Below are 15,769 nucleotides of genomic sequence, written 5' to 3'. Positions count from 1 at the left end.
CAGAAAACACAAAAGCTTTGCGTCTCGATGCATAGACAGAAAGAAAAGGTCATGTACAAGGTCACGGAGGACCACACCCGATTACAACACGATGCGCCTAATTAGGATCCAGCAGCAGCAATGTCCTCAGGCCCACTGCTCCCGCCCTAGACCACTGCTCACGCGGCGGATGGCTCGCGGCGGCGGCGGCTGACGTCTTAGTTTTTTTTTACTGTGCGTTACGGATCGGTGCGGAGAATCGATCCAAATTGATTAGGAAGGCACATGGCATGTGATTAGCGCGGGGACGGGAGGGGAGAACAAAGGAAGGTGAGTCGTTGGATGGATACGAATGAACGGTCCAGATTTAATTCTCATGTCAAGTTGGTGCCTTTATAAGTAGTGGAAATGAGTAACCCATTTTCATTTCAAACATAATCATTGTACCAACCTTACAAATAAGGACCAGATGACCTGTATACATAGTAAAAAATGGGACCGTGGTTACGTAATTAATTTCTGATGTAGTTTTTTTCTCTAATGTGAATTCTTCCTTGCTTGGATCTTTTTAAATCTGAATCATATGGAGTGGCCACGGATATGTGGATTGTTGGATGTTAAACCAAAAGCTTAGAAATGACAACGGGTCTAAAAAAATCTATGCAACTCATGTATATAGACAACTTTGGTATACCCATTTGGTATAAAAGTCGAATTACATAAGTATAATTCAGACGGTTATCTTCACCTTCCAATCTCTCCCTTGTCCCTGGTCATGTTGCAACACACTTCCTGTTCACCACCCTCTCATATCTAGTATGCTTGTTAGCCAATATCAAACAGACGCCCTCCTATTCTATATGTGGTAGAAGGATGTGACAACATAAGACTCTCCCCGTTTCTAAATGTAGTCCAAAGTCAAATTTGGTAAACTTTGACCAAGTTTATAGAAAAACCAACATTTATAACTTCAAATTAGTTTTCTTAGATCCATTGTGATTTTTTTATAATATAATTATTTCATATTCTAGATGTTGATAATTTCCTATAACTTTTGTCAAACATTAAAAAGTTTGTCTTAAGATAAAGTCATGACTTCTTACATTTAAAAGGAAGTATTTTTCTAGACATCCAACGGCACACATGTTTGGAGGATGAAAGGGGTAAGAGGCAATAAACTCAACCAAGACTGGGCAGATCCGGTGCCAGCATTCCTAAGATGTGAGGTTCGTCAATGGTTGACTAATACGAACGATGACGAGAATTATTTTAAAAGTGATGATAAGGAAGGCAATGCTAAAGGAGCGCAGAGATTGAAAAGATATAAAGAGAATGTGTGTAGGAAACTGGCATTATGAGAGAAGTAAAGGAGAATTTTGACCATCAATGATCAAGAGCAATTGTTTTAATCTTTTAAAACAAAAGGCTGATGATCTACTTCAAACGCAGGTTGGCTTGAAGGCTTCGGTGATTTGTTTTTTTTTTCGGTGTTCATGGAGAATGAAGCATTTTGTTTCTGTGTGTGTACCTACTATTTTTCTTACTCAAAATATAACATTAGCTTAAAAACAAAGTCGAAGATATATATAAAATTATATTATACGTGGTTATACCAAGCCTAAGAGGAGTGGTTGTCAACCGAAGGTTAGAGGAGGGGGCAGGATGAGTAATGAGGTAGGCTGGATACAAGTCAATGCTTACCAAAGAGAGGATGAACGAATATGCAAACTTTTTTTTTTTGTTTTCAACGATATACACGTGTGTATTGCGGTACAATAAGCTAGCAGAATATGGAGAAACTGAGACTTCGTAACGCGGAGTACAAGCTAGCAGAACTGGAGCAACCGAGAGAACATGAGATGAAAACAATGTTATAGGAACAGAAAAAGTTCAACAGATTTTTAAATTACGGTTTTGCTATCTAAGTTGTCCGATTTTTAGTTAGAGATAGTTTGATTACTCAGCCGTTGGATATAATTTGAGCTTTAAGATTTGAAACGGATGATTATAAAAAAAAGTAAAATGAGATCTACGTACTAATCAAACGGTTCTGGTTCATCAACTTAGATTCAATACCTTTGATTAAAAATCAGGCAACTTTAGATATATTCACACGTTCAAGTTATGCATTTATAATCGCAAACTTGCAACATCATCCGCTAAAAATGCCAAATTTCTACGCCACGCACGCACTACTGGCCGGGGGATGTCGTTGTCACCGAGTAGTGCTATACCGCTGCGAATTTCAGGCATGGTGGCAATTTTTCCTACGGCCTGATCCACCATCACCACCGGGCAGAGGGGAGGCCCGTGTGACTAAGCGGAGATAAGCTTGGCGTGTCTTGCTCGCCGAAATTATAGCTGCTCCAACTTCCAACAAACCCGTGCAAATTTGTCAAACAGAAAATGGCATGCGTGCAATTTGCTCCGGTCGAGCAGACCAAAAGGGAATTTTCCACTCGAGGAAGATATTTTTGGGTTGATTTAGTTACTCCTATTGGAATTCATCGGGGAAAAAAGGAAGATATTTGTGCAATTTACACATGAGAAAAGAGAAAAAACAACAAGAAGCTTAATTCTTGCAGCCAAATTAACCAGGATTGGAACAAAGGCTCTCTTTTTTTCTTTCGGAACTGAAGACTCCCTCCCTCTTATTGTCTTCACAAAGGGGATCGAGCTATCTCAACATCATCTCCTAAAACTATACACAGGCTACAAGTTTCCTCGCATCATACTACTACCAATATATGTTCATCTGCTTACACGCGACGCAGACACGAAATCAACGCAGGTACGGGCGGGAGAGACGGCGGGCGGAGTGACTATAGCTAGTCGACGCAGGAGCCGCAGAGCCCGTAGCCGCCGCTGCAGTGGGGCCCCGTGCCGTCGCAGAGCCCCTGCGTGCCGACGAACACCTTGGTGCCCCGGCGGCCCCTCCTGCCGCGGTCGCCGCCGTCGCCGACGCACGTGAAGATGATCCACGACATGACGGACAGCCACAGGATCACCGCGCAGTAGAGCGCCTCCCCGCCCAGCCCGCCCTCCCTCGTCGAGCTCAGGAACTCCACGGGCGCCGAAGCCATGGCCGGAAATTAACTGAAAGGAGTGTTGTTACTGCCTTTTTCTGGTTGATGGATAGGCGAGTGTTGGCTGCTTGGTTTTGGTTGAGTGTGGAGTGTTGCCACCGTTGTCTGGTCCGTTTCGCCGGATTTTATAGCCGGGGGCGGTGACGTGACGTCCGGGCGCAGCCCACCCTGCCGGCCTACGTCCGCGCGGCGGGGGATTTTTGCTTTTTTCTTCAGGCTAAAAGGGGGATTTTGCTTTGCTTACAGCGGAGGAGTTGGTCTCTCCGTACGTGGAACCGGTCCATTCCCCCGGCGCCACGTCGTCGCTCATATCCTACTGGCTGAGATTGCTCGGGATTCCGGTGGGTAATTACTACGAGTAGCTAGCAGTACTAGCGCGTACACTGTAGGAGTTGATGGATAAGTCAAACCCGGCGACGGAATCTGGATCCCCAAAACTACGTGGATTTCTCTGTACGCACCAAGGGTGGTTGAGCGCTCGAGCTAAGCAACGTGTTAATGCTCCTTTGTAAATTAGTTCCATTTTTTCGTCTCGCGATAAATTATCTCCATTTTTTTTGACGTGGTAGTCACGCTAGTTTATATTGGGCTGGGAACGATGGAGACCCCTAAAATGGAGATCGATCGCGCGGTTACTTAACAATTAAGCAAGAGGGAAATAACATTCCTTTTGTTTTGTGATAAAGCAGCCGTGACGGAAAATTTGTCACCAGGCGCAATTGAGACCAGGCAAAGTTTCTTGCGCTAGTCCTCCTCACCTCGCCACTGACTGCTGCCGTCTTCGCTCGTCAGGTGCAGCGAATTTTGCCGCAAAAAAATCAAACACGAGGAGGATAATCTCGGGGAAACAGGAAGGCAGATTTCGCAAGCGGTTGGTTCGCAGGATTCTCAGTTGTGGTGGGCGGAGGCTGCCTGAAGTAGGCCTTTTGTTGCCAGTCATTCTGCTGCCTGCGTCCATGGAATCGGATGTGTAAATGTGTTCCACCATCTGAAAATACAAGTACTATCAGTTGTGCTTGGCGGGCAGGCGAGACGCGGTAGCGGAACGTGCGCATCTTGAAGTTCGTACCATTGCATATATGTGGACTTCGTATCATGTTAATTTATTTTTTTCTTTCGCCGGCGTGTAGTAGGTTCAGCCGAGGCATGATTTCGCTCCCTCCGTTCCAAAATATATATGATGTATAATCTTTTTTGTCTGCCAAATTTTATGAGGTTTGACAACTTTATAGCAAAAATATCAACATTTATGGTGTCAAATGAAGATCGTTAAATACATAGCCAAATATATTTTCATAAAATGTTGGTTTGACACCGTAAATGTTGATATTTTTTCTATAAGTTTGGGTCAAAATTTAAAAAGCTTGGCTGTCAATAAAAGTTGTACGGCCTAAATTTTGTAATGGAGTGAGTATATTTCCATAATTATTAGTAGGTGTTTTTATAATGAATTATCCATACTAGTTGTATGTCATATAAATCACATATTAACATAGTTTCTTAGCAAAACATAATGAAACATAATACACTATGTGTTATATTATGAAACATAGGGATTTTTAAAATCGCTGAAATTGCAATGGCATATATCAAATTAACCCTTGATATATATAAAACCAGTGGCGTCGATCAAACGTGGAAATCAAACAACCACTTAAGATGTTTTTTCACATAACCCCTTGTATTTGCCCCAAGTTTGGTAGCGTTTGATTCCCACATTTGATATGCCCATTTTGTATGGGCAGAATATATTCTCCCCATACTCGGATCAGTCCTATGTGCATGGATAAGTCAATGGACGGGCTAACCAAGAGAATTGACTATAGATTTTTACTACCGTCGAATGATTATCATGAAATCGTCGAAAATCGATAGTGAGACGTAGTCTCCATTTCAAATTGTCATCTCTGAGTTAATTGGAATATATAGCATGTCAATTCCTTTTAAGAGCCTAAGAAGAACACCATCAAATAAGCTTCGTATTTTGTGGAGGCTTTTGGCCTGAAGTTCACACACACTTGGTTGATTTATGATGCCATGTGAAAATCCATCCACTCATATGACCATTAAAACAAAGTCCCGTTTATGTCCTAGGTCCTAGGTTGCCAAAAAATCTGGGCCAGGTCCACATTTATACTTTCTATGGCAAATCTTGTTATTGTGTGGAATGACTTGTGACATGTGAGAATCCTTTGAAAAGCCTAAGAGGACGCACCAAACAAATGTATATATTCTTCAGAAGCTTCTGCCTCAATCGATCGGTCACATGCCCACACACGTACTACTAGACTAGATGTACTTATCAGTGATACCATGTGAAATTCTCTCTACACAAATGACACAGAAACAACAAACTTCCTTATATGTATGTGTTAAATACCGTAAGATGCAAAAACTTCCCTATATGGTATGAATGTATGACCTGCGAGAGTCCTTTTTACAAGACTAAAGAAAACCCAACCAAACAAGCTGCATAATTTGGCTTGTAGCCTGAAATCACCACAGCCCCACATGCATACAATTGGCTTGGTGTGGTTATCCGTGAAGCCATGTGAATGTCTATCCAGATACTATTGCACATCAAAACAAACTTCTATACATAGTAAAGATTTTAAGATTCAAAAGGACCCGTGGATGAGGTCTGCATCTGTAATTTCTACAGCAAAACTTGCTTTTTGTTTGTTTGGACAAGTTGGAGTTTGAAAACTTGAGACTCAATGTTACATTCTATTCCCTCTGTCTCATATTAAGTGTCGAAATATTACATGTATCTAGACGCATTTTATATATGAATACATCCATATTTAGACAAATTTGAGTCACTTAATATGGGACGGAGGGAGTAGATTATTTCATGCTAAAAGTTCCAATGGTTGAGTTGAAAGTGTGAGATCGAGATAGGCAATCAGAGGGGGGGGGGGGGGTGTGTGAATGATTGCGCGGAAGCAAATTAAAACTTTTCCCGAAAGTTCAAACCCAAAATCACCTTTCTGTCCGTGATAGTAAAACAGCCGTAACTTTTAATTGAATGAACCAAAAAATACGTATGAGTATGCAAAAGAAAGGTATTGAAATTATCTAAAGAACGCAACAAGAATCAGATCAATCGGACGTACCAATCAAAATATATGATCAAAATACTAACAGCTGACAGAAAGTTACGAGAATTAATCTAAAACCAATTTCGAGGAATAACAAGAAAGATGAATTAATCGCAATTTTCACTTGATCTCGTGATAAAACTGCAGCAAAGTATTATGAATTCGTGATGAACCTGCACCAAAGTGTTAGAAAAATCTAGCACGAAGAATCCACGAAGATCCGAAAAGAACAGAGATGACACCGCCAACGAATCTCTTTATTGCAACCAAGTTGATCGATTACAAAAGATGCAACCATGCATCTAAGAACTCTCCAAGAATTGATCTAGATCCAAAGCTCTGAGTTCCCTCACGTCCTTGCTAATATCCTAGCTAGGATGCCCTCTATTTATAAGGGAAAATTCGCGACCCTAAACCGAGTCTGAATCCAACACGAACTACTCTGTCCCGGTCGGTATTTTGCCCGTGGGGCCCGCATACGACCTCGGATTGAGATGACTCCAAAAGCAAAGTTGTTCGTCTTGACGACGCGCACAACTTTCATGTAGACCACTTTTCCATCCGACGCAATCTTGATCACGCTACTGTTTAATCTTTAAACAGCTCTCATCCAGCCATGAATGGACCTGCATATCTTCACGTCGATGCCACTCTGTGCCATCAACTCTTCTTGTGATGTCTTCAAAACTCGACCATCACGTATCGAATATCTCCAATACTGTACATATCCGGTATAAACAATTACGACAAACCGGTGCCCTCTCGGATCATCGTAGCCTTCACTTCCGTTGTTCCTTCGCACGAACGTCCCGCATGACCTTGATCCTCGACCTCAGCTTCTCCGAAGCTTCGTCTCTCGATCCCGTCATCGACCACGTTCCTCTAGCTCCGGCAACACCTGAAAGCGAACACACAAATAACCAGTACGAACACAAGTTCACGACTTGACTCAGGGTAAGTTCCACACAACTCACGCCATGTTTTCACATAAGAAACTAATGGATCAGCACACCACTAGCAAAGCACTAAGTTCAAACAAGATACATGTTATCACATAAATATCCATATTATCCAAAATATCCACATCAATGTTTAATCTAAAACACTTGCCAATGTTACACATCACCTATGATTTCACAGAAAGCTTTTTAGCCTGATTGAAATGGTTTTGAATCAGTTTCTTAAACGTGTGAAATTACATTCAAGTTCAAAGTTACAAAATTTATGGCTCGAGATAACCATGTAAGCAAACACAACCATAGCACGCGTGGATTTGAAGCTCTCCTAATAGGCTAATATATTTGCTGACCCTGTGAAAATAATTGTTTTTGTATTTTGCAGAAGAACTAGCCATACAAGTTTTCGCCAAGTTCTCGGAGACATACCGTGTCAGATTTTTATTTTATTCTTTTATGAACAGTGACGGGTGACCGCAGGTCATATAGTACTCCCTCTGTCCAGGAAAGGATGAGGAAAGGATGTTGCGTCCTCCTCCACCTCCAGTGCAATTCAAATTTTGCAAAAAACTCCCCCAAACGTCTGGATCATTTGAAATTTGGAATTCAAACCTGAAATTGAAAACCAAATCTTCCCATCGCGCTGCCCTCCATCTTCATCCCGCTGTCGTCGCGCTGCCGAAGGCAAGCAGAGCTCCTGCCGGCCTCCCGCCAGAGCATGCAGACGCGCAGATCCATCGTGCTGCCCTCCGTGCAATCCATCGCCTTCCCGCTGTCCTCGCGCCACCGGCGCGGAGCTCCCGCCGGCCTCCCGCCAGAGCTCATGGACGCGCTCGGCGGAGGGCGGCTGGCCTGCTCGCCACGCTCCATCCTTCGTCTTCAGCCGCCTCCGCAGTTCCCTCCTCCGCAGCTCCCTCGCCGTCCGCCGCCACTCCGTTGAGGACGAGGACCTGGACCTCTGAGGTCGCCGAGGACCTGGACGAGGACGAGGTCGTCGCCTTCCTCTGAGGACGAGGACGAGGTCGCCGCCTTCCTTTGATCCGCAATTTCAATCCCTGCAGACTGTGTCGGGTTCAATTTCACTGAACGAATTCTGAGTAGAAGCAAAATCATCATCGTTGCTAAAATTCAAGCTACAGAGACCCGACTACAAGCAAAATTGAGGCCCAGGTGCCTATCTTGGACATTCCAGAACTGAATTTGTGCCTGTACTGTGCTTACCTGAACTGAAGTTGGACAATTCACTGAACTGAAGCAAATTTGAGGCTGCAGCTGCGCCTGAACCTGAACTGAACTGAAGTTGTGATTGAAGTCTCTGCAATTGTGCCTGAACCTGAACTGCAGTTGTAACAGCATTGGCAAAGTTCATTGGAATAGAATACGGATCAGAGTTCCCATGTGGCTAGACTCATTTTCTTTTTGTTTGTCTCCATTCTCTGCCCATGTGGCTGAAATCCTAGATTAATGGAACATAGAATTCTTGTTCTCCTTACGGTTTAGTTCAGAGTGTAAATCTGCTTCAATAAATAGTGATGTTGTTAATGGGTGATTTCTATGATGATTCTGTGATGATTTCTGAAACATTTCTATATTCTTTGTATGCATCTTACCACACTGAATGTGTTTTTTAGCATCTATCTCTGTATCAGAAAACATAATGATGAAATTCACCACTGTACTTGTACTGCAGATTAGGGACAATGATGAAATTGGATGCTCTATCAGTGCTCTCCAATGAGTAAGTTTCAATAAGCTCTGATCTACAAGGACAAATTCATCGTGTCAAGGAATAAAATTAACATTCTCTTTGCACAGCTATATGAAGAAACAAATTGTTGGCGACAAACTATGTGAGTTGGTTTCCAAGAGGAAGAAGCTACCCCATAGAGCATTGGATATGTGGAAATATAACAGGATGCGTCAAAAGTACATCTTCTCCGAACCAATGGTACACGGTAAGCTACTATGCTTGATTAAGTTGTTGTACGAAGTATTCTTGTTCTCAAAAGAAACCATGCCATGCCCACAATCTTGCTCTTTTGCAGAAATGTGTACTAACCTACATAACACCTACAAGGCTGTGTTCCCTCGGATTCTTCGAGAAGCTAATGCTGAGATTCCTCAAAAAGTTGTTGCTCAAATTCCTCGAGAAGTTTCTCCTTTTGATTTGAATGAGATTGCTCAAGAAGTTGCTCAGATTGCTCAAGAAGCTGCTGCTCAAGAAGAAGCCGCTCAAGAAGAAGCTGCTCAAGAAGAAGTTGTTGTCCAGATTGCTCAAGAAACTGCTCAAGAAGAAATTGCTCCTTTTGATTTGAATGAGATTGCTCCAGAAGCTGCTGCTCAAGAAGAAGCTGCTCAAGATATGGATGTTCAAAAAGAAGCTGCTCAAGATTTGGATGCTCAAGAAGAGGCTGATGCTCAAGAACATGCAAAAGCAGAATTGACAAATGAGCAAAGTCATGCTGTCTACTTTTCTTTGGAGGTAATCAGGACTAGAGATGGAGAAATTCAAGCACAGGACAAGTATCTAATTGCAGCCTTGCTGGATACAAGTGTGCGGACTGTTGAGAGAATATGGGCCAAAGCCCTGGCACAGATTGCACGAGGTGAAGAAGTTGACGTATCAAATAAGAAGAAAGGTAATGTTGGCCGAAAAAAGAAAGACCTGGATCTGCCAAGGGTACTCACAATACCACTCAACAAAAGGAAGACCATTCGGAGTCTAGCAAAATCATTGGGTGTGTGCCAATCAACCTTACACCAAAGGTTCATGCTGGGTGATTTGAAACGACACAGAAGTAATTTGAAGCCTTCGATAACAGACGCAAACAAGATTAAGAGACTACAATTTTGCGTCTCGATGCTTGACAATGATGGCTTGATAACTCCTTGCCCTTTCTTCAAGAAAATGGACAATGTCGTCCACATCGATGAAAAGTGGTTCTACATGACCCGAATAAGCAACAACTACTATCTCCTTCCTGGTGAACCACGACCATTGCGCACAGTGCAGAATAAGAACGGCATTGGCAAAGTTATGTTCTTGACGGCTGTGGCGAAGCCAAGATTTGGTGAAGGTGGAGAGGCCACATTTGATGGAAAGATAGGCACCTAGGCCTTTGTCGAAGAGACGCCAGCTAAAAAAAACTCCAAACACAGAGATAGGGGGACACTTGAAGTGAAATCAGTGACTGTTACACGTGATGTCATGAGAGAGTTCATTTGCAAGAAGGTCATTCCAGCTATCCAGGATCGGTGGCCAGATGAGGATGTAGAAAGAACAATCCTCATACAACAAGATAACACTAAACCTCATCTCCTCCCTACTGATGATGCTTTTCAACGGGTCGTGGACGAGACTGATCTGGACATTAAGTTGATACAGCAGCCTCCAAATAGTCCGGACATGAATGTCCTCGACCTGTGCTTCTTCAGGTTCCTCCAGTCACTCACCGATAGCAGAGCACCAACAACTATCAAAGAACTAATAGAGGGTGTGGAGGAAGAATACAATAACTAAGATGTCCAGAAGCTCGCTCGAAGCTTCATTACACTGCAATACTGTATGATTGGGGTTATGAAAGTGGAAGGAGGAATTGGCTACGACCTCCCACACAAGCATGAGGAGCGCACATAAGGGAAGCTACCATTTATCATGGCAGATTTAATGGCAAAAACCAAAGCACTTATAGAAGGAAGAGAATGATAGTACTTGTGTGTACTTGTGTATGATACTACCATGTGTATTACTCATACCAATTGTACTTTATAAAAAAAATTAAACGGATGAACAATACTTTAAATGATGAGAATGAGATCATTCTCATCATTTCAGTATACTCAATCACAGATAGGACATGAACTTTTTCCTTCTTCTTTCTTTGAGATACTGCAGAAGGATAAAGGAGAATAAACAACAAAGAAACTGCAATAAAACAACAGAAATAGCCTTGCACATGCTATGTGTTTGATCTGAACTGAAATAGATAACAGAAACCAAAACAGTGACAAAAGTCAAGAAATGCATACCAGACCACGTTGAACACCGTCAGGTTTGATCATAATGTAGCTCTGCTCAACTTCCTGCAGGAAAAAAAATCCAGTTAGGAATATTATTTCACTTAAATGTTTCTTAATATCTTAGGTGTCCAGTTACAAATTACAAGAGGAATTCCCTGAAACACAAACAACAAGACAATATGATATCTGCAGTTTAATTCCCTGAAACCTGAAAATCTTACAGGACAGACCTGAGGGCTATTCCCAGCCTGAAAGTTAAACCAGCTCCAACTCCACTGAAAGGAACCATGTCATGGCCTACTAACCCCAACCATGTCATGCCCTACTAACCCCAACCATTATTGGCACCATCCAGAACCATAGATACACAGATATCACACAAAACATAATCCTAACATCAAGTCCTTCTCTAACTGAACAAAACACTAACTGAACCAAACTCTAAGAGTAGGTGAGCATCAGAGATTCAGAAATTCAGAAACACTTGCAAAGCATCAGAGATTCAGAAATTCAGAAACATGGCAATCCTAGTTAGCTGTATCAACAAAAATAGACACCATGATCATCAAAAGTTGTTGCCCATGTATCAACAAGAAGCAAGCTGGATTCACCTGATATCGTATTGCTCGAAGTTGGTTAGATAAAAAGGCCTTCTTTTCTGATACTCCCAAACGGAGCTTGCAGGAGATGGGGAACGACGAGGAAGAGGGCCCGCCGGTCGTCGAACCACCCACTTCCGCGCCGCCGCCCACTTCCGCGCTGCCGCCCGCCATGGAGGACAAAGGTGGAAGCCACGGTGGAGGAGACGCCACCCGCCGCCCGCTGTCGCCTCACTCGTCCCCATGCCCCTCCAGATCGAATCCAAGGTGGAGGAGCCACCGAGCCACCTCAATCTTCTGCTGCTGAACCAACTTCGAGGAGGAGCAGCGCGGCACGGGCGACGGGCGGCGGAGCGGCACCGCGGAGCGGTGCTGCACGGAGGCGCCAAATCGTGGGAGAAGGCGTCCGAATCGTGGGAGGAGGCTCGGGGGAGCAGCGCGGCGCAGGCGCAGGCGCGAGCGAGGCGCGGCGCGGGCGACGGGCGAGACGCGGAGAAGATGCGGCGGAGGCGATGCGGAGCAGGAGACGATGCGAAGCGAGAGAAAGCGGGAGGACCGCGATGCTTGTCGGAGAAAACGCGAGAGTTTTTTTCGCGAAAAACACCACGCGACATCCTTTCATGGACAGAGGGTGTACTACTCTTGCGGTGTTGCCACACCATGCAAAAAAGAAGGAGCTGGCAAAACCGTATCACCCGTGAAATGGTTAAATACCCGTGCCGGTATGTACCGGCTATCGGCACCTTTCAAACCGTTCGATTCGGGTTGAGATGCCCGCGATTTTCACTATTCCTCCATGTGATATCCTGTTCCCCCACATGCCGCTTACCATATCTCAATGCATATTGGAGCCATGACAACAAATTGAAAACAGCAAGACACATCGATCGATGCGCAACGAACAACACTCAGAAAACAGAGAATTGTTACAGACGCTGAAATAACACCACATGATTGTATCACGAGACTAAATTCAGATTCAAGATAACCAAGTATGCAGCCATTAGTTAGCTGCTGCGTAGGCATGCCATCACAAACATTTTCGAGCCCGCCAAAGCGTCAACTTAAATTAGCAGCCCCCGCAGCCGCCGCTGCATCCACCGCCGCCGCCACCACACCCGCCTCCACCGACCGCACCGCCAATGAACGCGGCGGCATACAGCATCGTCGTGTCTGCTGGAGCAGCAGCAGGCTTCTTCCCGGCCGGGACGTCGTCGTCGGCGTGGCCGCGCGAGCTGCGGCCGCAGAGGAAGACGGCCAACGAGACGACCCACACGGAGGCCACCACCATGCAGAGCGCCGCGAACGACGGCGGCACTAGGATGCCTGCTGCCGTGCCGCTAGTGGCGGATGCGAGGAGCCCTCTCGCCATCGTGAACGGAGTGAACACACGAGAACGATCGAGGCGTGTGCTATGCTTCAGTATCAGTACGTTGGAAATCTTTATGCTCCTCGGCGTCGAAGGCTTATATATAGGCGTCATCCGGTTGCTCTAGTACTATTTTAGACCCCGATCGTTGGCCGATTAAACCAATATCATAAATGAATGCATTCTTCTTGAGATTTTTTGAAGGAAAAGGAATTTTGTGCAAGTTAAAGATGATACGAATAGAAGCAGAGTACGTGTAATACTCTGTTGCCATCAGTGGCTTAGGCACACTGGCACGTTACTTTTACTGTAGCCAGAGCCTACAGGTCAATCATGTAGGTTCATGTAACTCATAAAAAAACAGAGTCTCGCACTTGTTTGCTAAAAGAATGCTAAACAAACGATTTGTTTCAGTGAAATTCGAGCAGGATAGAGGTTGAATACAACCGTTGTTATGGAGTGAACCAAAACAGTGTTGGGAACCGAATTCACCATAGCTTTTTATTACTCCTGTCCGTTTTAGATTAGTTGTGCAGGAAGTATTTTAGAGACAAAATAAGTTCAAAGGACAAAATATCACTTCCTCTCCCTACCTCCGCATATTCTCATGCGATTAATTGTGTCATACATTATTTGATATTTCCTCAATCTCTACTTAGCCCCGCCCCCCTTTGTCCAATAAGATGATAGCATTAAAATTGTTTGCCTAGAAAAAGTAAAAAAAAAATTAATTAGGCCTTAAAAATCTAATTGTACAAGTATTTTTTAGAAAACTCACAAGGCCTATAATAAGTACAACCAAATGAAATATAGGGAGCATTGTTGAATGACTATCATGAAATCGTCGGAAACCGCTCAAGTTCAATGACCAACCATTTATATTTAGTCAACTATGATAACTCGAATAGCATGTGACATGTGAGACTTCTTTTTAAGAGTCCAAGGGTTAGTACAATGGTTGATAAGACCATTTCTTTTATGAGTTCCGTGTCATTTAGAAAAAATAACAAAACATGTTGTACAATAAGTTATCTCTTAGTGTCATATTAATGCTTAGATGAATAAAGTTAATTAAATACTCCCTCCGTCCACAAATAAGTGTACGTTTGGGTTTAAAATTGATCCACAAAAAATGTACTTCTTTCTTTCCAAAGCACTTTAGACTAAAATTGCCTCTCTCAAATTACACGGAAATCAAACCCAAAAACATTTCGTCATGCACTTAGCTCGTTGAAGGTGGGAGAATTAAAGAGGAGAGAGATAGTAGTTGTCATCTTCTCAATGCATTTTTTTATCTCACTTCTTAATTTTCTTGAAATGCCCACATATACATTTATTTATGAACGGAGGGAGTAAATGTTAAGAAAAGATAAAATCTAGTACAATGGGGAATTTGTCTTTTCTTTGCCTTATTCTTCTTGTGAAGAAATCATCTCTTAGTTAAGAGAAACGCTTTTTTCATTTCTTTTTCTTTCACATCATCAATTATCCTACGTGGCAGCGCAAAGAAAAGGGTAACGTCATTATACACGCCCTAATGGACACCGCCAAACAAACTACATATTTTGTGGACACTTTGGCCTAAAGTAGCCATACACATACTGGACTAAATATACTTATCTCTTCTTCTTTTTTTGCGAAAACTGAATATACTTATCTGCAACGCCATGTGAAATTCCATCTACGCAAACAAACGTCCGTTTAAGTCATAGATCCTAGGATGCAAAAAGATCGAACTTGTTATTTTTAAGGAGAACCCAACCAAACAAGCTGCATATTTTCTGGGGTGGGGGGGGGGGGGGGGGGGAGGTAGCTTCTAGCCTCACATGCAAACTTCCACATACCATGATGCCATGTGAATGTCTATCCAAATATGATGCACCAAAACAAACTTCCACATACCATGATGCCATGTGAATGTCTATCCAAATATGATGCACCAAAACAAACTTCCACATACAGTGAAGATTCTAAGATGAAAAAAGATATTTGTGATTAGGTCTACATCTATACTTACACAAAACTTGTTTTTCTGTTGAAACGTTGGGAGTTTGAAAATATATTGGTTGAAATTCAAGGTTAACTTCTTTAATGTTTCGTGTTAAAATTCAAATGATTGAGTCGAAAGCTCTTTAGTATGATTGAATCAAGATCTGCGGCTTACACGTGTGAAATATATCCAGGTAGTATAATATTTCAAAAATTTAAGGTTCCAGATAACCATATAAACAAATTCAACGTACCCGTTCGCAAATCACTTGGCGGTGGCATTTTGGCCGTAAAATGAACTGCTCTGCGTTTCTCAACTCCGCGAAATTGCCAGACTGCTGCTTCAAGTTTTGTACAGCAAAATAGGGCGGCTTCACGGATCTGGCTCCGCGGATCTGGACTGTTCGGCACCGCTCCTTTTTTGAGAAGCTGGAAGATAGACTATATCCGAACATACTTGTGTGTTATGCAAAATAATTACTCCCTCCGATTCTAAATTGTTGTCGAAATGTTATATGTATCTAGACGCTTTTTAAAAATAGATACATCCATATATGAATTTGACTCAAGAATTTAGGATCAAGGAAGTACCATACAAGTCTTGCTAGGCTTTCGGAGACATACCATTGATCAGATATTTGTTTTACTATCGTCGCTCATTGCGAATTCA

General features: G+C 43.0%; 2 protein-coding genes across 5 annotated transcripts; both read right to left on the bottom strand.

The window, feature by feature from the left end:
* Positions 1 to 2,488: 2,488 nt before the first annotated feature.
* LOC100841989 lies at positions 2,489 to 3,282 on the bottom strand. The gene has a single exon (XM_003578253.4). It carries the CDS (start codon positions 3,060 to 3,062, stop codon positions 2,808 to 2,810), a length of 255 nt encoding a protein of 84 aa, XP_003578301.1. The 5' UTR covers positions 3,063 to 3,282; the 3' UTR covers positions 2,489 to 2,807.
* Positions 3,283 to 7,216: 3,934 nt separating this feature from the next.
* On the bottom strand, positions 7,217 to 12,404 carry LOC100841685. 4 transcript variants are annotated; one of them, XR_001407972.2, is made up of 4 exons: positions 11,754 to 12,404; positions 11,152 to 11,205; positions 8,344 to 8,882; positions 7,217 to 8,184 (listed from the first exon to the last, which is right to left on the bottom strand). XR_001407972.2 is itself a non-coding variant. In XM_003578252.4 (4 exons), the coding sequence occupies exons 1-4, from the start codon at positions 11,913 to 11,915 to the stop codon at positions 8,002 to 8,004; spliced, it is 516 nt and encodes a 171-aa protein (XP_003578300.1). In that variant the 5' UTR covers positions 11,916 to 12,404; the 3' UTR covers positions 7,217 to 8,001. The 4 variants fall into 4 exon arrangements, 3 of the variants coding, with proteins under 3 accessions (XP_003578300.1, XP_014758701.1, XP_014758702.1); XM_003578252.4 differs by having other exon boundaries at positions 8,344 to 8,460; XM_014903215.2 differs by having other exon boundaries at positions 7,217 to 8,177; positions 8,344 to 8,460.
* Positions 12,405 to 15,769: the final 3,365 nt, after the last annotated feature.

The sequence above is a fragment of the Brachypodium distachyon genome, chromosome 4, assembly GCF_000005505.3.
Source record: "Brachypodium distachyon strain Bd21 chromosome 4, Brachypodium_distachyon_v3.0, whole genome shotgun sequence".
NCBI classification, from domain to species: domain Eukaryota; kingdom Viridiplantae; phylum Streptophyta; class Magnoliopsida; order Poales; family Poaceae; genus Brachypodium; species Brachypodium distachyon.
The sequence above is the reverse complement of the archived record's forward strand: the minus strand, read 5'-3'. Positions and strand labels throughout refer to the sequence as shown.